The following is a 24656-nucleotide window of genomic DNA, read 5'->3' on the forward strand; positions in this document are numbered from 1 at the left end:
GAAACAAAAAAGATCAATTTTCAGATTTGAATATTAAAATATCATAACAGCACTAGCCTTACATTATTGGAAGGAGATTTCTTTAAAGGGATAGTTGCATGAAGTGCATTTCAGAAAGAAATACTTCAAGCAAAAGTTATGAATATACCATCAAACATTTTTAATTTTGTATTACAATAAACAACAAGCAATAAGACATCACTTAATTAAGCAGCAATATAAATTACATATATCACAAAAATATGATTTTCAAGTCTTAATATCTTAAAACTACGTGGTAGAAAATTTAAATTCTTTCAAATATATGCCATATAGATGTAGTTTAAACCATTGACGGGGAAAAACTATAGGTTCAATAAATTAAGTTCAAATGCATTTCGGGCAACTATCCCTTTGGGTGGAATATTTCATCTGATGAAAAGCTATTTTAGCAGTCAAAAAATTGATGTAAACCCCGATGATGATAAACGAAATAACCCCTCTCTGTAGATTAACAATATTTATTGAAGAGCTCAGACATTTTTTGTTTAAATCAACCAATCAAAAGTTTTTAAGCCAACGAATAAGAAAACGTGTTTATAAAACTGTAGGCACCACCATTATAATTTAAAGATCACATATTTATCACAATTTTTCCTTTTGGCTTTCCATTCTGAAATTCTTCATATGCCTAGTACACACAAAAATACATGCATTTTTAAAAGTAAATCTAAAATTGGTGGACAACTTTTATCTTCAATTTAAGCATGCTTGACATGATGATTCCTGCAAAGATTAATTTATATTTCATTTTTCTATGCTTAAATGAATGCATGTATTCCCTGTAGAATATCTGAGAATGGATAAGATTTGTAAATCAGGGGTTTCAACTCTCCCCCCGCCAATAAATCACTCAACCTTGTCAGGGCCTCAAAATATAAATTATTATATATCAATAACAAAAGAAATCACGAAACCTTTATAAAAAATAATCATTGTCTTTTGAAGCATGACCGACAGACGGACGGACTAAGTAAATATATATTTAATGCTCATTGGTTTAAAGAAATCATCATCCAAAATTTTAACCGTCTATCCTAAACAGTAGCCGGGAAAATTACATTATTTTCAAATCTAAAGTATACGGTGCCATGAAAAATACATTTCCGCCCTAAGTTTACTGAATGTCAAAGTGATTTATAAAATCATTAACAATAACGTCACTTCCTTATTTTATCTAGACTAATAATACCTACACAATTGTTTGTAAAGAAAAGAAACAGTGATTTTACTACCCCAAGAGGATAGGGTTGGGTCGGATACCGGATACAGGATATCCGGCTGATTTATGATGCGATCGATATCCGACAAATAACCGGATACCCGACATTAAAAATAATCCGGATATCCGGTATCCGGATAGTTTCAATATCCGGCTCAACCCTACTAGAGGATAAGGTCGAAGCCACTAATGAAGAAAGTAATAAATTAAATAAACCTGTTTGTTTGGAGAAAAATATGCCCATCTGACCGTCTGTCCACCAGAACCAACTAGAAATAAACATTTGTATAGAAGTAGTGTTACTAGAAGGATTGGGTATAGTGCCTTTCGGGACAAGGCCTCTTAAGGGGCGTTTCGTCATATTTTCATAGTAGCTTTTCTCCTATTTCTATCCCCTGCAGAGGGCTCTTATCCTGCTGGGCTAATTGTCTAAACTTGCGGGGCAAACACATAACCTTACTTAACTTAACCTAACCTAATTTAAACTGACCTATAAAAGCTACTGTAAAAATACGATGAAACGCCCCCTAAGAGGCGTTGTCGGGAAAGGGAATATACCCGAAGGATTCTATAATAATAGCGAAAAAATGCATTTTTATGCCAATTTTAGGTAAGGTTAAAATATCCCCGCAGGGATAGTAACCCGTGGGAATTAGGCCCCCTTTTCCGCAGGGTCTGGAAAGTTTTTTTTGGATCATGTAAAGGAAACGAAGTTGCGGGTTTCGTCATTTTTTCACAGTAGCTTTTCTCCTATTTCTATCTTCTGCAGGGGGCTCTAATCCTGCGGGACAAACACCAAACTTAACTTAACCTAACCTAAAATAACCTTTCAAAAGTTACTGTGAAAATACGACAAAATCCGAAACTTTGTTTCCTTCACATGACCCGTTTCTCTCTCCTTCAAAACTTAAAATTAAGGGTAGTTAGGGGGGGGGGGGGGTCGGTGGTTAAAAAATAGGTTTGAGTGAATGCACTGAGAAATTAAATTTACCTGTTTTTAAATTTGAATTTAATAATTCACAGAGAGAGTTCACGCCTCCAGCCAACAAACCCTAAACAAATAAGTATACTTATAATAAAGTAACAGGATGTCTGTGTGTTTGTATGCTAGTACCGACGGATCTCTCTAATCGCTGAACCGATCAGGTTCTCCTTTACAGAGTAGCTTCTTATAGGTCTTGGGAAGGTTAATCATTACTTTTTGGGGAGGGTACCCTAATTAATTTAATTTTTTAACTAAAATTAGAAATGAAGATGGGTCAAACCCCCCCCCCCCCCCGAAAAAAAAATCTCTGCACTCCCTAAAACTTTTTTATTTTTAAATCTATAATAGAAGAAATTTAGTTATCTGTAGAGGCCTCTAGGGGCGTAGCTGCTAGTAGTACATATAGATACATAATCAGTAAATTAGACCAATAACAATACAGTGCAGTGTAGGAATTTTCCAAATGGTCGGAAATGAAAAGACGATTCTAACCTACCTAAGTTTACGACATGAACAGACACACCTAAATGAATAAAAGTTTTGATTTTATAAAAAGTTTAAGGCAGAGAAAGAGGGGCAATGGGCTGTTAAACACTAGTCCCCAAAGTTTTATAATAACGTTTTCTTGTTGGTTGGCTTAACAAGTTTGAGGACTTTTGATTGGTTGGTTTATTAAGATAAGTGTTTTAACATTTCAACCACTAATTTTTATATACAGAAAAAGAAATTTGTATATCATCATTGGCGATGTACATCAACTTATGGGGCATTGTCTTATCGCTTTAGATCCCTGCGTATTTGGGGATTCATAAATTTTAACAGTCAAGTATTGCGTAACTACAAAGCGATAGAAAGATAATCATAATTAGAGTGCATATAAGCCTGATTATCAGTTATCCCCCCCCCCTCCCCCGATCTTAAGTATAATTTTTAAATTGAAGCTTTTCTATTGTTAGTTTGTCCGTTCGTTCGTCTGTACATTAAGGCATGCAGATTCCTATAAAAGTTAGGTTTATCTAAAAAAGCGAAGCAACTCTATAATAATTAATCATTAGCAGAAAGTCCGTGGAAGCCATTTCGGGTATAGTTCCCTTCGTAGCAACGCCACTTAAGGGTTAGAGCACCCTGTAGGGGCTAGAAATAAGAGAAAAGCTACTGTGAAAATTAGGGTTGGGCCGGATACTTTTTTGGCCGGATACCGGATACCGGATATCCGGCTGATTTCAAACGCCGGATATCCGGTATCCGGCCGGATATCCGGCAAATATACGGTTATCCGGCAAAATTACCAGATACTAAAGTAGCAAAAAAAAATTTCTTCAGAAATCTTATATAAATATACACAGAAACAAGAATGACAACATCCATAAAAGCGAAGCTCTGAAACGGTAGGACAAACGGACATTAACACTTGTATAATGTCAGAACTGAATAATCAGAATGCGAATGTATAAGAGTCAAAGCAAAATTGTAAGTAAATTTGTTGAAAAACTGCTTGATACAGGATAATGATTATGGACATACTTACATTTTAGGACTTGATTATGGAGTTGCTTCGCTTATAACATTGTACTTTGTTGTCCCAGGAATCAGTATACCAAAAATCAGACTAATCGGATAATTAGGTCACTTACAAATTTGTTGTTAAAAATGAAAAAAAATCAACATGTTTAAAATGGACGTACGGACATTCTGGTAATGATTATAGAGTTGCTACGCTTTCTAACTCGTACCTAGCTATTACAGGAATCACCATGCAAAATTTGAAATCGATAGGACAGTTCTAACATGCCTAAATTAACGAAAAAAGCTATTTAAAAAAGTAAAAAAAATCAACATGTTTAAAATGGACGTACGGACATTTTGGTAATGATTATAGAGTTGCTACGCTTTCTAAATCGTACCTAAATACTAAAGGAATCAGCATGCAAAATTTGAAATCGATAGGACAATTCTAACATGTCTAAATTAACGAAAAAAGCTATCCGTTACGGACGGACGGACGTACGGACGGACCGACCCTAATTATAGAAAAGCTTCGCTTTTAAAAATGTTCTTCTAGCTCAATAATAAGAAAATTATAGCCATTTAAAATTTTAAAAAGCAGAGATTTTTGGTGTAAAGTATAAAAAATTTTAGAGCCGGATATCCGGCCGGATAGTTTCAATATCCGGTATCCGGCCGGATATTGAAAATGGCCGGATATCCGGCCACACCGGATATCCGGCCCAACCCTAGTGAAAATACGAAGAAACGCCCCTTAAGGGACATTGTCACCCGCCATTTATAAAATAATAAAACAATTTAAGGGATCACTAAATGCTATTAATTCTAAAGGCATTATGCAATTTTTATGAGTTTCTATGCACATGCAATTTTTTTGAGACCTATTTTTTCAAAAATATAACCATAAAAAAACTTGTTTCCAATCCCAGTTGCTCAGTGTAATGCGCATCATTATTACATAAAATTATAACTTTGAGAAACAGTGTTATACTCTTTAAAAACACATTAATTGATATCTTGTATGATATCTGTCTGGACTGAAAGGTAATACGTGCGAAGAGAAATTGAAAGAGCTCAATCTACCTACACGTGAGAAAAGGAGGTATGGATCAGATTTGATTCCATATTTTGGGTATATTCCCTTTTGTGGCAACGCCCCTTAAGGGGCGTTTAGTCGTTTTTTCACAGTAGCTTTTCTCCTATTTCTAGCCCCTGCGTGGGGCTCTAACCGCGCGGCGCCAATTGCCTATCCGTGCGGGGCAATCACCTAACCTAACCTGTCAAAAGCTGCTGTGAAAATATGAAGAAATGCGTTGTCACAAAAGGGACTATACCCAAAATTTTAAATGACATTGATTCTGCAGAAGCAAGGACATGGTTTCAGATAGTGAACGAAAATAGGCCAAACACAAGAACCATAAATTCTGACCATGGAGTGATAAGCTTTCAAATTCCAGTGAAAAGAACAGAACTATCCAGAAATGTATTCAGTGTTAGAGCAGCTAAATTCTGGAATGATCTTCCTATTCATATGAAAAAGCCGTGACTTTATCTACATTCAAGAAAAGACTTGATAGTCATATTCAGAGTTTGGCCTGGTTATTCAGACCCCTTACTTTGACCCTACTTGGGTTCTTAAGACTGAGTATACAAACAATAAACAATAAATTGGAGTTATTACTAAAAATGACTTATTTGAGAAACAAATTTGTAACACTATTTTCACTTGCAATTTTTGAAACAATAGTTTGTTTGATTTTTCAATTCATTGGGGGGGCGTATGCGTTCCTTATATGTTATATTTTGATCCTGATCATTCACCAGATATCTTTGTTCAAACTCAGACATCATTTTAGTTCTAAAGAACTATTATTTTCAAGCATTTGTTTACTAGTAATGTCAGTGCTAATATTGATTGTGATCCCAATAATTGTAGGTAACTTTGTTACCTCACATGCACAAATTTGGAGGCCAATTGGATTAAGTGGATTTGCTTTATGTAGTTTATATCCTGCTTATTATTTGGTTAAATTGTTAGTACTTCAGGTTCGTGCATTTTATTCTTTTATAAAAGTAACAGTTTGTCCGTTTGTTTTTCTTTCAGTAGCTTAGGATATCTCTTTCCTTTTACAGTGAAGCTTATTTTAGGTCCAGGGAAAAATTTAAAATATTTTTAATTCTACCAACAGATTTCACTCTTGGAAACCTAACACCTCCCAAATTTTCATTTACTCTTTCTTTTTCAAACATTGCCTTACTTTAGCTAAGTATAGTGGCTGATTTTTTAACAATCTGCATTACAACCAAGCTGTTTTATAATAAACTTCTGCAGCTAAACCAACTTTTTCTTAATAATCCGCAACCACAATTCATCTGCCCATCTGATCTCTATTTAAAGTAACATAATGTTTGTCTGTTCAGCTGTGTTGTTATACCACTGAACAATAAACCGTAATGCTTCTTATAGGTCCTGGGAAGGTTTTTTAAAACTTTTTAGCAGAAAGGTACTGACGTGTAGTAATAGCAAGAATAAACAGCTAAATATTCTAATAAAGTGTATTAATTCAAGACAAGTTAAACATACAATAATAATATTAATTATAATGGCAAGTATTCACTTTTATGTTCGTGCCGAGTTGCAGAGCAATGACTTGCTCCGAAACGGTTGACACAAGAACTAAAAGCTAAAATACAAAATACATACATTGCTCTCAAGTCAGGAAGAAAGGGACTATACATCACATTTCTCCCTGGCTTTAACATGAACATGGATTTCAAAACTGTAATATTTCAGATTGAATATAACAATATGTTTATTACATGTTAATTATCATATATATATTATAAGTAGCATTGAATGCTTATTAAATAGATAATAATTGATCTGGTATGACACCTGCCATATTTTTTATTTTATTTTTTTTTTTATTTTATTTCCAGATCTTTAAACACTTCATATACATTTTTTTATTATTTTGGTTCCTTAGAACTCTTTTGTGTTTTTTTTTATATATTCCTTTTTTCTTTATGTGTTTTTTTTTCTTTTTTAATATTTTTTTTTAAAAAAAAAACATTGATTAACATATAATCATTGAAAATGCATTGATTAACATATAATGCATTGATTAACATACAAAACATTGATTAACATATAACCATCAGATTTAAAACATGGCATTATAGAGCATTAATATAAAACATTAATTTTGAACCTTTTCGAGACTACTACTGCCTCAACAAATACTTAAACATTAACACATAAAATAAAACTATGAATTAACACACATAAAACTATAATTATTCATCATCATTGATCATAATATTCATTTTCTTTTGCCAAATTTTTCTTGATAATAGTAGTATCATTCATATCCATCAATCCATCATTATCCATCAATCCATCAATCATCTCACAAATGACATAACCATACCAATGCTACAACACCACAAACGATATAACCATACCAGTTGACCTTAGCTTAGTTATAAACTGGTTTCCACTTAGCAACTGTGATTTTCTCAAACAACACAACAGCCATTCACCTCCACCACAAGAAGCCTCCAATCTCTACAAAAAAATTGGGATCGAATCCTTTCTAGCATCGACTCTAGCTACTTCCCAAAATTCACCCTTTCCTGATTCAAAATACGTTGCTGATCCTGCAGGTTAGCCAATCAAGCATCTAACTCAACCATTCTAGTAGCCAAACCTGCCAAATGTTTGAGGTCTCAGGTCAAAAATCAGAACTGCTGTTCACATTTATCATCCAAGAGATTATATCTATTGCATAGTCAGGCATGACTTAAGCCTAATAATGACAACCACAATAACTGCTATTAACATCTCTGTTAGAATCCAAAAATCGACATGTCATTCAAAATACAGAAACTGCCAATGATTTTCGTTATAACAATGATGCTACTGTCGACACTCCAACCAATGATAACGTTGAAAACAATGAACAGAAACAACAAACACAGAGAAAACTGCAGCCGAACAAAAGCAACCAAAACCTTCGCCATAGATTGATTTGAAATCTGATCCATTTCGTTTTTCAATACTAACTATCGACAAAAACACCAGCTATTGACAAGTAAGATATCCAACCTGGCAGTCAAATCTACAACAGCCACATCATCTTTAAGCCCCGCCTTCTTTAGAACAGCTAAAGTTTCACTAACCAGCATTTTACTTTAACTGCCCACTGTATTAACAACTTACAAATATCCGTTTTATCAGTCATAAATATATTTAAGATACAATGCATGCTATTTTAAAATTCTGCACAACTTCACAATAGCTTCTAGCCCATGGTGCATATCTCTGTATATCATTATCTATCAACTAAATACTTCTCATTTTGACAACTGTAAAAACATCTCTTTGTAGCTACCTGACTCACTGTGCATTTATTTGCATCATCCTGACACACTGTGCACATCTGTTCAAAATAAATATCAACATAATTCGTTTAGCTCTTTGTATCTACCTGACTCACTGTGCATTTATTTACGTTATTCTGGCACACTGTGCACATCTGTTCAAAAATGTTACAATATCAACATATTTCGTTTAACTCAATGTTATTTCATTATCCTTGACATACAAATCCTCAATTTTCAAATTAAGCTTCAAAACTACTCTCCGACGTCTTATTATCCACAACTGTTGCTTAAATGCTTAAATTTAACACCTCCAAGTCTTCAAAACTTTTCAACAGTTATTATAAATCTAGCAATCTATAAATCTAAATTACTTTTCTTCTCCTTGGCAGCAGTTGGACTGTTGATTGAAGTACTTATAACAGGTTGAGAAAGGGTTGCAACAACAGTACCAACAGATTGACTTGCTTCAGTAGGATTATGATTATCACTATCACCAGTACCAACAGATTGACTTGCTTCAGTAGGATTATGATCATCACTATCACCAGTACTATCATTAGTTGCATATGATTTGCCACTACTGGTTGATTTAAGATTCTTCTTGCCAAGATCAGTAATAGTCTTCCCATATATAGAGATATCATATTCAAGCTCAAAGATAGCTTTATCAATCATTGTTTGCAAGTATTTAATCTGTAACATCATCAGCTCTCCTTTTACTTTCAACTCTCTTCTTCAGCTCTAGTACATCATGAGGAAACATATTCTGTTGCACAATAGACAAATATGTTGTCAATCCAGCACAGGCTTCCTTTGGAGTTTTGTGCAAGCACTCAGTTGTTAGCTTCAGGTACTTTTCATGATCACTAAATCTCCTTATAGTTGCCAGAGAATACAGGAACCTTGAACTTGATATCTACCTTCCTGGTGATACTCCAAGCTTCTTGACCGCATTATTGAGAGCAGTTTTAGCATCCTGTTTAGCTTCCTGTTTAGCTTCCTGTTTAGCATTCTGAACTTCAACAGACTTCACATCTAATCTATAAACAGATTCTCCAGCAGCAATAGCATGTTTTACAATATTACTGACCAAATCACTAAACAATCATAAATAACGCTCCTTTAATAAAATTCAACATATAATCGGTCATGTACCATAGTGTATCATGTACCAGCCTCCACTCTCTCTCCACCAACAATTCAACATATAATCGGTCAGAGCAAAGTGTATCATGTGCCAGCCTCCACTCTCTCTCACACCTTTTAACTATATCATAAAACAAAACAAATCACTCACCTACAAATAATACCAATGTCAACACAAAACAATGGCCAAATTCAAAACTAGATTTCAGTCACCACCAACTACTTCTCTTGCGGCCGATCAACAGGTAATACTGTATCTCAACCACCATAACTACTCCTCTTTTCGACCAATCTGAGAGCACTTTCTTGCGCAGCTCAACTTTTGCGCATACAACGCCCAACTCCTGCTCATCATTGCAGCTACCTCTCTGCACCACCCCATCTTGCGCATACCAACTCCGAGAGACAGTGCAAACTTTCCTTGCCAAATTTTTGCCCACCCCCCTTCTCCATGAAGAGAGACAGCTCCACACAAATATCTAATGCATTATAACAATTTTGCTTCATGAAATTCTAAGCTTCATAAATAATTTTGCTGAATCAACATCACTAAATCGCAATATAATTGTTTTAAAATTAAATACTTAGAACCATAATAACTGACTCAACTTTTAAAACAATTTACAGCCTTTCATCAAAATTCTAATACCTTTTAAAGTATCTAATTTCAAATTTTTATCCAATTTTCCTAAAATCACGATATTAACATTTAATAAAATCAATTTTCTTCCATTAACAATTTTACAAAATTGTATTCCTATTTTCGTTGAAATTAATCCATCTTCAATTTTTTTATTATTCTTATCTCTGTTAGACACCACAATAGTCTGAAACAAAAATAAATATATCCAAATATCCAATTCCAGTGTAACAAAACAAAAAAAATAAATGCATATATTTTGATTTTCATAATAACATAATCTCATAACTCGTATTCAATAGTTAACAAAATGTTATATTTCCAGAATTCAAATAATTACCATAAATCAAATTATTTTCCATCACAAACTTTATAGAGTTGCTTCGTTTCTCTCCTTATTATTTAAACAATGTCAGCGCTTTCCAAATTATATGTTATAAATTCTAACCTTATGCATGGACACCACAATGGCAGATAAATTAACATTTATCCCACTAATTCGAATAATATCAGAGATCTACATTGATTAGCAATGGATACAACAATGGAAAATAAATTGACGTTCATTCCCAAAAAATCGAGTAAGATCAGTAATATACAGGGATATAACAATAGCAGATAAATTTTCGTTCATTCTAGAAAAAGTTGCTCCACAAATAATCTATATGATTTGTATGTCAACATAACATCTGCGAGTTTTATTTCCTAAATAAAAATACTTCCAGAAGCACAACTTCTATACATTTTTATAAGCCGTCAAATCTATCAGATACAAAACTTATTCAATTATAGATATCTTAATTGCAAAACTACAAAAATCGATCGCCGCCACACCGCCGTCAAATCGCCGTAGTACATGTATATCCTGCTGATACAATCCAAAACTGTAGAGAAAATCCTTCTTCCCTGCAAATTGTAGAAAGAAATACTCGTTTAATCAATACACAATAGAGAAAATCCTTCTTCCCTGCAAATTGTAGAAAGAAATACTCGTTTAATCAATACACAATAGAGAGAATACATTTTTAACAATTTTTAACAATACTCAACTGTCCTCGTCTCCCTGTAGAAACAAACTATAAAAGGATATATTTTTAACAACACATGTCTATCCTTCTCTCCCTGCTGATACATGTCCAGGGCGGCACCTTTTCCCCTTCCATGGTGTCCTCCACCAACATAGTACATGTCCAGGGCGGCACATATCTTTCCCTGGACATTATGTTGGTGTCCTCCACCCACATGTTGTCCTGCAATGTCCAGGGCGGCACCTTTTCCCCTTTCATGGTGTCCTCCACCAACATAGGACATGTCCAGGGCGGCACATATCTTTCCCTGGACATTATGTTGGTGTCCTCCACCCACATGTTGTCCTTCACTAGACATGATGGTGTCGTGGTGTCCTTCAATGGACAGGGCGGCACCTTTTCCCCTTTCATGGTGTCCTCCACCAACATAGGACATGTCCAGGGCGGCACATATCTTTCCCTGGACATTATGTTGGTGTCCTCCACCCACATGTTGTCCTTCACTAGACATGATGGTGTCGTGGTGTCCTTCAATGGACAGGATGATGACATGGTGTTCTTAACCATCACATATCTCTCCTTCACCAGGGGTTCGACCTGGTTCACCATCTCTCCATTCTTCAAGCATAACTGGTCCAGGAATTCGACCTGGTCCAGCATCACATGTCTCTCCTCCTCCAGAGGTTCGACCTGGTTCACCATCTCCTTGACTGTTACCTGGTCCTCTCCACCTATACACTCTCCCCCCCCTAACCTGTTTGGCAACACCACCAAACTTTCTTGTTCAAGGAAACACAATTTTTCATTAGCAATTGGAACTTTGAAATTGTCCATAGAAAGTGTTGGCAACACCACCAAACTTTCTTGTTCAAGGAAACAAAATTTTTCATTAGCAGTTCGAGCTTCGATCTTATCTTCATGATCTTGCATTCCACCAAAAATAGTTCGAGAACCACTAGCAAACAATTTAGGCTTCTCCTCTGGTACAGATCCTCCAGCCGTCCTCTGCCAAGGCATAGAGTTATTCAAACTATTCTGCTGGGTATTCAAACTATTCTGCTGGGCAATTATATCCAAAATTCGCTGCTGGCCAGTCATAAACTCATCAACAACCGTCACATTCTCGGTTTTGATATCATTATCAACACTAGGCACCACCACCTTATTAAGGCGATCTTCTAAATCGTCCATACGAGTAGCCAGTCCAGTAACCGCAGCACTAGTAGTAACATTATCCGTCAACTCTTGAATGCTAGTCTCCAGGGGCGCTATACGCCCACCCAACTCCACCGCCACATTATCAATTTTAGTCCTAAGAGCATTAATCGCATGAACCATATACACATCCTTATACACAACCATATACACATCCTTCTCCTCCTGAGACATCTTCCTCCACTCAGCAATGTCCATCCTGGTCACTGCAAACATCCTGAACAAAAACCAAAAGCAAAGAAATAATACAATTAAAAGAAAATCTGAGCTATAGATTCGTACTATCCTACCGACTGCGCCAAAATGACGTGTAGTAATAGCAAGAATAAACAGCTAAATATTCTAATAAAGTGTATTAATTCAAGACAAGTTAAACATACAATAATAATATTAATTATAATGGCAAGTATTCACTTTTATGTTCGTGCCGAGTTGCAGAGCAATGACTTGCTCCGAAACGGTTGACACAAGAACTAAAAGCTAAAATACAAAATACATACATTGCTCTCAAGTCAGGAAGAAAGGGACTATACATCACAGTACCTCAATATTACCTAATCACGGTTGGTTTTTTATTAAATGAATAAGTTAGGGTACAATGTTTGGCACTTTCGATATAAGTAAATGATAATAACAAAGCCACAGAATACGATAATACCTTCAGAAAAATTGATGAAAATAGTTTTCATACTAAATTTTGGTTTTTTATATTTTTTTCTAAAATGTCATGACAGAAGATGCAAAATGTCGTCTTAGTTTTTTGAAAGGATTAATCTTCTCTGAAATCTAAATTATCAAAATATTTCTTTTGGTAAATGATTATACGATATATGTCAAACATTTTATCAGAAAGAAATATATAAAATTGTGAAGTAGAAACCTGAATAATTTTTCTTGTGGAAATAGTTTTCTGCAAATGTTGATAAACATATGTCTGCTAGCATTAAGATGTTTGTACTGCCAATACACGTTGGGTTTTATTTAAAGAATTTCTTTAAAATGTTTTTTTTTACATTGTATACCAATAACGCAATATTTGCGATCAGAAAACCCCTGACTAAGACTCACCTACGACCCGATCTTTTAGGATTGCTTTGTAATTTACATTTTTGAAAGTCTTTCAACAGTATACACAGCAAATTCTCTCTTTTTTAACTAAGTTTCCGAATAATATACCTAAAGCATTTGAATTGACAAAGGCTATGCTAATATTTTTATCATTCAAGTTTATTTAATATTCTAATAAATAGCGCAACCCTCCAAGTTTATGACTACTTTTCATGAACATATGATCTAAAGAAAAAGCTCTGACGCAATGTCATATAAGGATATTATAATATTCATTAAAAAAATTGTTATTTTTGCATATATGTTACATTTTACAGTGTTTTATGGCTCAAAAGAAAGACAATTAAAAATTATTTCATATTATATAGTTTAAATTACATAAGATAACCTAGAAATAGTAAAAAAATCCCTTTTTTTTTTGTCGCAAAAGAGAATTCAACAAATATTTTCATTAAAAAACACCTTAGTGTAAAAATTAAAAAGTTTAAACATGGTCACAAAAAGATTTAATTAGTTTATTAAATGTTTCATTTTCAGCAAATGACGATTAATCTCTATTACAAAGAATAAAGTGTAAAAAGATATTCTCGTTTTAATTTTAAGCAACTTAAAATGCATTTTAATACCTTTTAATGATTTATTTTTTAAAACATCATTTTATAAAATGTTATTGATTTTTAAAGTTATATATTAGAATGTTTTTAAATTTTGTTAACATTTTGTTTTAAATGTAGAAAATTGGTAATTCTAAACATTCAAAAAATGATTTTATTAAATTTTCATCACTTAAATTGCATGTTTGATGAAATTTTCAACTGATAATTCAAGAAAAATCGTTTAAGTTTTATTATATTTTACTTTGAAATGTTAAAAAAAATATATTATTGTCAAAAATGTGGAAGTTATACTTTCCTCAAAAAAAGACCTAAAACATGCAAATTAACACGTGTAATGAGATTTTTTTTCTTTCAGGTTTAATTTTAAGTAATTATTGATATTTTTTGTAAAAAGGATTTTATATAAAAAGTTTTAAAACTCGAGTTATGTAGTGGTTCTAAAAAAGGTTGCGAATTTATGCAATTTTCTTGCAAAAAAAAATTTCTAGGATTTTAAAAATAGCAAAGGGTGTTTTTAGACGTACTTACAAATACAATTGCTAAGTCATTTTGGCCAAACACTAAAATAAAGTTTTGACATCTGAGGGTCCAACCGTGTAATGAATATCCTCCTTTTAGGTATTTCAGAAGTGTTTAAGAACAAATGAAAGTGATGTCTCTGAGGAAACGAATCAGAATGATACCTTACAAAGTACAGGGTGTGACAATTTGGCTGCCACACCCTGTATATCTTCTACACTTCCTACAGTAACCGATCCTACAGAAGACATTGCTGAAATGCAACCCCCAAGTTATCAGCAAGCTTTGGAAAACATTTATCGCGAAGTCACCATTTTTCCTCCAGATATATATCATCGTGACATGCCACCAACGTATGATACTGTTATAAAGTCGTAGACATGAAGGTATGTTAAAGGGAGAGTTGCACAATATGCATTTAAACTTGAATTTAGAAAGATGCACATATTTTCCTGTTCAATGGTCTAAACTAAATTTATTTGAAAGAATTTAAATGTACCATGTAGTTTTAAAGAAATTATGACTTGAAAATTGTATTCTTGTAATAAATGTAATCTACATAGCTGGCTTATGTTCACAAAAACAGCATGACGACTTATTTACCTAGTGATTTCTAATTGTTTGTTATTTATAGTAATACAAAATTATACATATATGTTTGATGGTATACTTGTAACTTATGCTTAAAATCATTTTTCTGAAATGCCCTACATGAAACTATCCCTTTTGAATGCTAATGAATTTTATAAAATTATAAAATTACTTAATGAATAAAAATATTTACCTACATAGCAAATAATATATTAAGATACTCTAAAAGTAACAGGATGTCTGTAAGTCTCCTTGTGCCGAAGGATCTTACTAACTGTTTTACCGATACAGTTCTCATAGGTTTTTGGGAAGGTTTATAACTATTATGGGTGAGGGCACGGCCACCCTACCAAGAGAAATTGCACATAGAATAAAATAAATATCGCAGTGATCTTAAGGGATATGACAATGGACGATTAATGGATGTATGTATAATATATTGTATAATATCCCCAATAAATATAAAAAAACGATTGTCTCATCTGATGAAGAACAAAATTTTTGGTCGAAATGTTTAGGCACATCTAGCTAACCAATAGAAATATTATAGAAGTACCCAAAGTAAAACTTTGAGTACCAATATCTCCGCCTCCCTTATTTCCTGAATCCTCCCTTTCATTATTGTTTTCAAATAAAAAGTGTGTAGTTTTAAATATTGTAACCTGTGAATCTGTAAATTTGAGCAAAGGACTGTCCAGAGTAACAACACATCCACGTGTGCGTAGCAGCGGAGCTGAAATAGTAATTAGTTTATTCTAAAAAAATTCAAATTATGATAAACAAAATAACCCCTTCTGTGGTGGTTGGGTGGTTGAAACGTTTGAACACTCAACTTAATGAAATAACCTATCAAACTTCAATAATAGTCCGCAAAGTTGTTTGCCAACAAATAAGAAACCGCTATTAAAACTTTGGGGACTACTCAACTATTGTATTACATCTGTGGTGGCTTCTCTCAACCTTACCTAACTCAACATTCTTTTTTTTCCGATTTTACATTTTCGAATTAATAGATGAATTATAACCATTTTATCTTAATTGTTGGCTTAAAACTTTTGATTAAATTTTAATTAATTGGGTCCAAACTTTGTAATAATCCTAGTTTTACAGGAGGGGGGTAGCTTTGTTAATTATCATTTGGAATGTATTTTAATTGTCTTATCCCTTAAGATCCCTGATCTTACCTAAATCCGCAGATTTTGTACCAAATCCTGCACAGTCCAAAATTATATCAAACCCTAGAAAATTAATACATTATAATAAAAACGAAGCTTTATCTACAATTAGGGTCGGCCGTCCTTCCATGATTGATTGTTTATATAAACATGTTTGAATTTTCCCATCTATTCCAAAAATTGTTTGATGATTCCTGGAACAATATGGTAAAATTTTGAAAGCATAGCAACTCTATAATCTGTAACAAAAAAGATAGGTACGTTTGTCAATTTTAAAACATGTTTTTTGTTCTATCTATGATAATTTAAAATGGTAAACCCTAGGACAATTAGGTACTATTTCATAAGCAAAGAATCTCTACAGTAAAGTCTAGAAACGTTTGTCCGTCGATATAACAGATTTCAATTACCTGACAATTCGATGAGATTCCTTGCATAATCGTCTTGTTTATGATTAAGATATATTGCTCCTGTGCCCTTTATATGCTCCTCATATTCAGGTCCTAAAATAGACAGATAGATAGATTTTTTGGCATAATCGTCTTATTTATTATTGAGATATATTACTCCTGTGCCCTTTATATGATCCTCGTATTCAGGTCCTAAGATAGATAGATAGATAGACAGACAAATAGATAGATAGATAGATAGATTCTTTGCATAATCGTCTTGTTTATAATTAAGATATATTACTCCTGTGCCCTTTATATGATCCTCGTATTCAGGTCCTAAGATAGATAGATAGATAGATTGATTCTTTACATCATCGTCTTGTTTATGATTGAGATATATTGCTCCTGTGCCCTTTATATGCTCCTCGTATTTAGGTCCTAAAATAGACAGATAGATAGATAGATTTTTTTGGCATAACCGTTTAGTTTATGATTAAGATATATTGCTCCTGTGCCCTTTATATGCTCATCGTATTCAGGACCTAAGATAGATAGATAGATAGACAGACAGACAGATAGATAGATAGATAGATTTTTAAAGCATAATCGCCTTGTTTATGATTAAGATATATTGCTCCTGTACCCTTTATATGCTCCTTGTATTCAGGTCCTAAGATAGATAGATAGATAGACAGATAGTTAAGTAGATAGATTGATTCTTTACATCATCGTCTTGTTTATGAATGATATATATTACTCTTGTTTAGTCAGAAGCTTAAGGTTTCAAAGCTTCTAAACAGATTAAGTTCTCCTTTAAAAGGAAGCTTCAAATATGTTCTGGACTGATTTTGAGACGGCTCGAAGCTGTTTTTTTTCTCACTTATGTACTATAGAGTCAATCGTTGTTAGAGGCTTGATTGTTAATTTTGCAATAGGATTTATCATTATAACGCTAAGTTTACACAATAGCGCTGACATAAATACACATATTTTTAATATAAGGGGGGGTTTTTTAATGCAACCATCTTGTAATCAGTGAGCAAATGGCACTTAGAATTCGAATTTCGAGCTGAAATTTTGCATGGGTAATCCTTGGTTGGTCTATTTTCCCTAAATCGAACAAAAAGTTGGAAAAGTAACGGCTGGCGGCTGCAGCTCAGCCGTTTAGCCGTTTTTGGCCTATTTTTAGGGCAAATTCATCATTATTTACGTAGGAATAAACATTTTAAAACATAGTTTTGGTTTAATTCATATTAAATAATAGCAATAACCATTTTTTAAAATTTCTAGTACCAGCTGCTAAACAACTAGAACCGGCTGAAAACGGCTGGGAGCGGCCAAGAGTATGAAGAGTAGATAGGGCTTGTGACATGTCTAGGGGTAGGTTTTTATTGGTGCTGAGCTCAAAAATACTACTAAAAATAGTGACGGCCAATCCATATGGCAGCTGGGTAACAGCTGCAGCTCAGCTGCGAGCGGCCAAGAGTAGAATGAGTAGATAGGGCTTGTGACGTGTCTAGGGGTAGGTTTTTATGGATGCTGAGCTAAAAATGCTACCAAAAATAGTGGCGGCTAATACATATGGCAGCTGGGTAACAGCTGCTGCTCAGCTGCAAGCGGTCAAGAGTAGAATGAGTAGATAAGGCTTATGACGTGTCTAGGGGTAGGTTTTTATGGGTGCTGAGCTCAAAAATGCTACCCAAAATAGTGGCGGTCCATCCATATGGCAGCTGGGTAACGGCCGCAGCTCAGCTGTGAGAGGCCAAGAGTAGAATGAGTAGATAGGGCTTATACGTGTCTAGGGGTAGGTTTTAATGGGTGCTGAGCTCAAAAATGGCACCAAAAATAGTGGCGGCCAATCTATATGGCATCTGAGCAACAGCTGCAGCTCAGATGGGAGCGGCCAAGAGTAAAATGATATGGGTACTGAGCTCAAAAATGCTCCCAAAAATAGTGGCGACCCATCCATATGGCAGATGGGTAACGGCTGCAGCTCAGCTGGGGGAGGCTAAGAGTAGAATGAGTAGATAGGGCTTGTGTTACCCAGCTGCCATATGGATGAGCCGCCACTATTATTGGTAGTATTTTTGAGCTCAGCACTCATAAATACCTACCCCTGGACACGTCACAAGCCCTATGTACTCATTCTACTTTCGTCCGCTCCTAGCTGAGCTGCCGCCGTTACCCAGCTGCCACATGGATGGGTCACCACTACTTTTGGTAGCATTTTGAGCTCAGCACTCATAAAAACCTACCCTAAGACACATCACAAGCCCTATCTACTCATTCTACTCTTGGCCGCTCCTAGCTGAGCTGTAGCTGTTACTCAGCTGCCATATATGGATTGGTCGCCACTATTTTAGTAGCATATTTGAGCTCAACACCCATAAAAACCTACCCCGAGACACGTCACAAGCTCTATCTACTCATTATACTCTTGGTGGCGTGCAGCTGAGCTGCAGCTGTTACCCAGCTGCAATGTGGATGAGTCGCCACTATTTTTGGTACCATTTTTGAGCTCAGCACCCATGAAAACCTACCCCTAGACACATCACAAGCCTTATCTACTCATTCTACTCTTGGCCACTCGCACCTGAGCTGCAGCTGTTACTCAGCTGCCATATGGATGGGTCGCCACTATTTTTGGTAGCATTTTTGAACTCAGCACCCATGAAAACCTACCCCTAGACATGTCACATGCCTTATGTACTAATTCTACTCTTGGCCTCTACCAGTTGAGCTTCGGCCATTACCCACCTGTCATATGGATGGGATGCTACTATTTTTGGTACCATTTTTGAGCTCAGCACCCATAAAAACCTACCTCTTGACACGTCACATGCCTCATGTACTCATTCTACTCTTGGCCTATCTAATCATTCTACTCTTAGCAGCTCGCAGCTGAGCAGCAGCTATTACTTAACTGCCACAGGGATTGGCCGAAACTATTTTTAGAAAATTTTTTGAGTTCAGCACCCATATAAACCTAATCCTGGACATGTCACATGCCTCATGTACTCATTCTACTCTTGGCCTATCTCGTCTGAGCTGCGGCCGTTACCCAGCTGAGCTGCGTCCATTACCCTGCTGCCATGTGGATGGGCCTCCACTATTTTTGTTAGCATTTTTGAGCTCAGCACCTATAAAAACCTACCCCTAGACACGTCACGAGCCCTATCTACTCATTCTACTCTTGGCCGCTCGCAGCTGAGCTGCAGCTGAGCTGCAGCTGTTACCCAGCTGCCATATGGATTGGCCGTCACTATTTTTAGTAGCATCTTTGAGCTCAGCACCCATAGAAACCTACCCCTAGACATTTCACAAGCCCTATCTACCCTTTATACTCTTGGCGGCTCCCAGCCGTTTTCAGCCGGTTCTAGCCGTTTAGCAGCTGGTACTAAAAATTTTAAAAAATGGTTATTGTTATCATTTAACATGAATTAAACCAGAAATATGTTTTAAAAAGTTGATTCCTACGTAATTAATGATGAATTTGCCCTAAAAATTGGCAAAAAACGGCTAAACGGCTGAGCTGCCAGCCGCCAGCCGTTACTTTTCCAACTTTTTGTTCGATTTAGGGAAAATAGACCTATCAAGGATTACTCATGCAAAATTTCAGATCGAAATTCGAATTCTAAGTGCCATTTGCTCACTGATTACGAGATGGTTGCATTAACCCCCCCCCCCCCCTTATCTGCATTCTAAATTTATTTATGTGACAACGACTACCTTCGTCTTAAATACTAAGACATTTATAACGAAAAGGACCGACAACTTTAGTCAATTCAACTTACAAACATATATAATATAAATTTAAACTTGAACAGATATTATTTTAAATTTTATTCCTATAATAATCCTTTCTTACAAATTTTGTGTCAGTTTTATTTTTATTTTCTTTAAACGAGCGGCAAAAATTACAACTACATGTAATACAAATTTTCATATTTTCCAAATTTTAGGCTATTCAATTCATTTATAATAGCGGCCCCTAGTGGCCTATATGGGCACTTGAGGAGGGGGGAATTGAATCGTAAAACCTAGGTATATTTTATTAAATTTAGATACCTAACATTTTTTTTAAAAGTAAATTTTTTTTATTTTAGTTTTTAAAAAAATAAAAATTTTTTTTGGGGGGGGATTTTTTTCTATGGGTGATTTCTCTTGGGAGGGTGGTACCCTCCCCCAAAATAGTTATAAACCTTCTCAGTGATATTAATCCTAATATATAAAATGTCAAGATTACCAACTAGAGATAGATAGATAGACAGATAGATAGATAATGATATCTACCTGCTACAGAAACAACTTGAGCTTGATGGTATAGAGCTAGCTGTGCAGCAAGGTTACCAACCAGCAATAGACAGATAATATCTACCTGCTACAGAAACAACTTGTGCTTGATAGTGTAGAGCTAGCTGTGCAGCAAGGTTACCAACACCGCCTCCAGCACCAAGCACCAACACTCTGCAAGACCCTTTGGGACTAAAATAAAAATTAATGGTTAAAAAGTGTGGACCAACTAATCAAGATTTTATATAAGTACAAAAAGTTTTAAAGCAAACGAATAATGAAACCTCTTTATAAAACTTATACCAGTGTAATTAAGATTCCATTTTAATGTCCCCTCCCTTCCTACAAATGTTTGATTTTTAAAAATTCATTAGTATGACAAGATTATATGAAAACTGAAGATAAATCAATGGATATATTATTGCTTGGATGTTGCGCCAGACTTTCACATACTCTGATAAAGTGATACTCGCAGCTGGCTAAAATTACGATACCATCATTTACCTCATCCCCTCCCATCCTACTGTATGAACGAACTGACCAATGAATGAGGTCCATGTATGATAGCAGCCTAAATTGATGACAAATTTTCCCTGTCAATATATCAATGTATATCTATTTCCATTTACAAGACCTACCTGGATAAAATACCACCAGTGGTGACCAGAGCGGCCCAAGCTGTTAAACCTGCATACGGGATACTGGAAGCTTCACTGCAAAATAAATCAAAACAATAAATCAAAACAATAAATATAAATAAATGTCATATCTTTTTATAGTACTTACTTACAACTACGCTCCTGAATTCTAAGTAGCCGAAGGGGCTAGAAAAATAGCTTAAAACCTACCGAAACTTAAAATCTGGAAATAAATCTGCCTAAAACCATCCCGTGACTTATGTGAAGCTTCCCTAAAATGGAGAACTCAATCGGTTCATTGGTTAGATAGTTCTTAAGCTTTAGACAAAAAACCTTGCTACTTTTTATGATAGAAGGATAAAAATATCAGTTTAATTCATTCCATTACTCAAATTTGAGGCAAAAGTAATAAAAATTAAAAGAAAATCTGCAAATAAAAAATGTGCTATAACAAGGCACTATACCTGTGTTTTACACTTGTAGGTTTATGGACTAGACTGTTGGAATCTACAACAACTATCTCCTAAAATTAAAGAATCAAAGCGTTGTCGGTTAAATATAAAACACAAGCGGTTGGGCCCCTAGCAAATAGGAGCCGTTTTTAAAATGTAAGAGAAAGGAAGAAAAAAGCGACAAATGATTAAAGAAAATAAAAAAAACATCTCAGGACCTATTTTATACTTCTCTAAACCTTCCCTAGACCCCAAAAAAACCTTTTTATAAAAAGGATTAACTGTTAGTGAGATGATTTAAAAGTTGTGATTATAACCTGATGTGAACCCATTGCAGAAGGAAAACTCGCCCCAAATACTTCATCTCCAATTTTGTAATCTACAATTGATATAGAACCATCAAAACAATTCTAAAAGATTAGTAAAGGTTTGTTGAAAATTGCATAAATTCTAAAATTGAATAGCCTAAGAAATAACATCACATATAATATGTCTGGACTGAGTCTTATCTAAAGAAACATTTTGACAAAATTAACATTTATTTGTCCTTATTTTAATCATAATTGTCCTTGTTATAAATATGAATAAAGATTAAACAGAGCTTACTGTTGCACGTAGTATCAACAACCTCTCCAGAAAAATCCCTCCCCAATACTAATGGAAACTCAGTGACACTTTTATCTCCCAATAAATCTAAAAAAAATATTAAATATTTAATAGGTAATTAAGAAATAAAAAAATACCTGCCTATTTATGATTTTTTTTCTTTTGAAGAATATTATCAAGAAGTAAGAGTTTTTTATAATGTCTTTTAGTCTTAGAATAATATTAGGCTACATTACTATGATAGTTTTACCCTAGATTTAAGTTTCTAAAAAGAAAAGGAGAAATAAAATATTTTGTTGGTTAGGGGTTAAATGTTTTCAGGATCGATTTCTTTTGATAGGATGGAGTGGAGGTACCCGCCCCTAAAATATAATAAACCCTTTTTTGGACCTTTAAGAAGTTTCAATGAAAAGGAAATCCATATCAATCCAGCAGTTGACGGGATATTTCGAAACAAATTACAGACAGATGGACATCCTGTTTCCTTTATAAAATAAACAATGGAACAGTTTTTTTTTTACCTGACTCAAATTTTCTAAGCGTGGTTAGAACCTCTTGTCCATAGCCCTCAGCCATTCGTTTGTCCAGAGGGTTTAAAGAGGTGCCTTTAACCTGGACTAATACTTGTCCGGGACATCTAAATATTTTCTTTAAAGTTTTATTTTCATTTTCTGAATAAATATATTAATTTTATTGAAAACAACAATAAATACAAGATTCATTTGTATATAAAAAAAAACAGTTAGGTTATGGCATAAATTTTCAATAAATCAATGAATTTCGATTTTACAGCTCTGTCTGTTTTTAACACTTTAAGTAAACTCAACAATTTCAAAGTTTACAAATATGCAAGGTTATAAATATATTATGCAATTACCTTAATGTTGGACGTTTTGCCTCCGAAATTTGAGCTGTATCTAACCCGTTATAACCCTTTAAAATTAAAGTATTTTAACATTAATAAAAGTAAGCATTAAAAAGACATGGGGAATAACTATAATTGAAAAAATGGGTTGAAAACTGTAAGACAATTCAAACTAGAATCTATTTTTATTTATCTCTAGAGACATGCAAACGGTCCGGAACATACTAAATTTAAACGTGTTAGTTCAAAAAATAACTAGTGGCTTCGCCTCACTTTGTCGTGGGCGGTTTCTCTTCCACCCATATTTGTTTTAGTTTAGATAAAAAAGGGGTAGGGAGCATTTTCCTTTTTTGGGAAATAGCACGCTTAAAACAACAGCAGAACCAGTATTGGTATATAATCCCTAAAAGAAAAAGCGCCGAATCTATTCAGCGGTTACCGAGATCTTAAGCTTAGGACGAACGGACATCACTCTACTTTAGTATTCTAAAAAGAAAGAAATTACCTTTATAATACATCTATTATAAAACCTTTTCATTACTAGCTACGTGCACACAACAAAGTCTACAAGTATAAAGAATAATTAACATTAATAATTAAATTTATTTGTGACATTATTATTTATGAATCTGAACTATTGTCTGGGAGGGAGTGAACCATAGAGGTTGAAATTGATAAACAACCCTTTATTCCCCTTAATATTTGCAGCATTCAAAGAGAATTTATGACATAAGAATTTTGAAATGATTTATTTGTTGTGTCTAATATATATATTGACCTATCCCTCAATTCGTGTTACAATATACAATTATTAATTGCTTCATTAAAAATTCATTATATACTATTCACAAATCCTACTAAAAGTGACTTTATATTTTAAAATATAAAGTATTAATGTTTTTTTGTCTTAGATAGCTTTAGATCTTGGAAATAATTCTGAATTGCCATATTTTACAGGGAAGCTTTGTTACATCATGGGGCGGTTTTAGGCTATTTTCCTGACCTCTACTGATTCCCTAGAGGTTAGGAGCAAAGCAACTAGTATCAAACTAAAATAAAAATCATTTTAAGCATGAACAAAATATGAATAACTTGTAATGTAAATAAAAACAAAGATCAGCTGTTTGTACACAATAATTGTCTGCATCCTCCCTCTACCATAATATGAAGACGACATTTACCCGTAAGAAAATTTCCGCGGCAATAACGCTTTTTTAAGGCTTCTAGTAAATTAGACTTTATAAATAATAAAAATTACTATATTTTACTGTTT

General features: G+C 34.3%; 1 protein-coding gene and 1 long non-coding RNA gene across 4 annotated transcripts; one reads left to right on the forward strand and one right to left on the reverse strand.

The window, feature by feature from the left end:
* Window positions 1-2: 2 nt before the first annotated feature.
* On the reverse strand, window positions 3-24038 carry LOC145325758 (NAD(P)H oxidoreductase RTN4IP1, mitochondrial-like). Of its 2 annotated transcripts, XM_080168703.1 has the most exons (15): window positions 23889-24037; window positions 23396-23451; window positions 23040-23155; window positions 22519-22605; window positions 22230-22291; window positions 21925-21983; window positions 21461-21535; window positions 20908-21014; window positions 16548-16640; window positions 16147-16200; window positions 15625-15695; window positions 2253-2313; window positions 1478-1530; window positions 821-908; window positions 3-669 (listed from the first exon to the last, which is right to left on the reverse strand). In XM_080168703.1, exons 1-15 carry the CDS (start codon window positions 23919-23921, stop codon window positions 614-616), a joined length of 1071 nt encoding a protein of 356 aa, XP_080024829.1. In that variant the 5' UTR covers window positions 23922-24037; the 3' UTR covers window positions 3-613. The 2 variants fall into 2 exon arrangements, with proteins under 2 accessions (XP_080024829.1, XP_080024830.1); XM_080168704.1 differs by lacking the exon at window positions 22519-22605 and having other exon boundaries at window positions 23889-24038.
* On the forward strand, window positions 4682-15158 carry LOC145325760 (uncharacterized). 2 transcript variants are annotated; one of them, XR_013881576.1, is made up of 3 exons: window positions 4682-4854; window positions 5117-5798; window positions 14471-15158. It is a non-coding gene; the product is annotated as an uncharacterized LOC145325760 (long non-coding RNA). The 2 variants fall into 2 exon arrangements; XR_013881577.1 differs by having other exon boundaries at window positions 4688-4884.
* Window positions 24039-24656: the final 618 nt, after the last annotated feature.

The sequence above is a fragment of the Acartia tonsa genome, chromosome 8 (assembly GCF_053477335.1).
Source record: "Acartia tonsa isolate MP-2025a chromosome 8, ASM5347733v1, whole genome shotgun sequence".
Lineage (NCBI taxonomy): Eukaryota > Metazoa > Arthropoda > Copepoda > Calanoida > Acartiidae > Acartia > Acartia tonsa.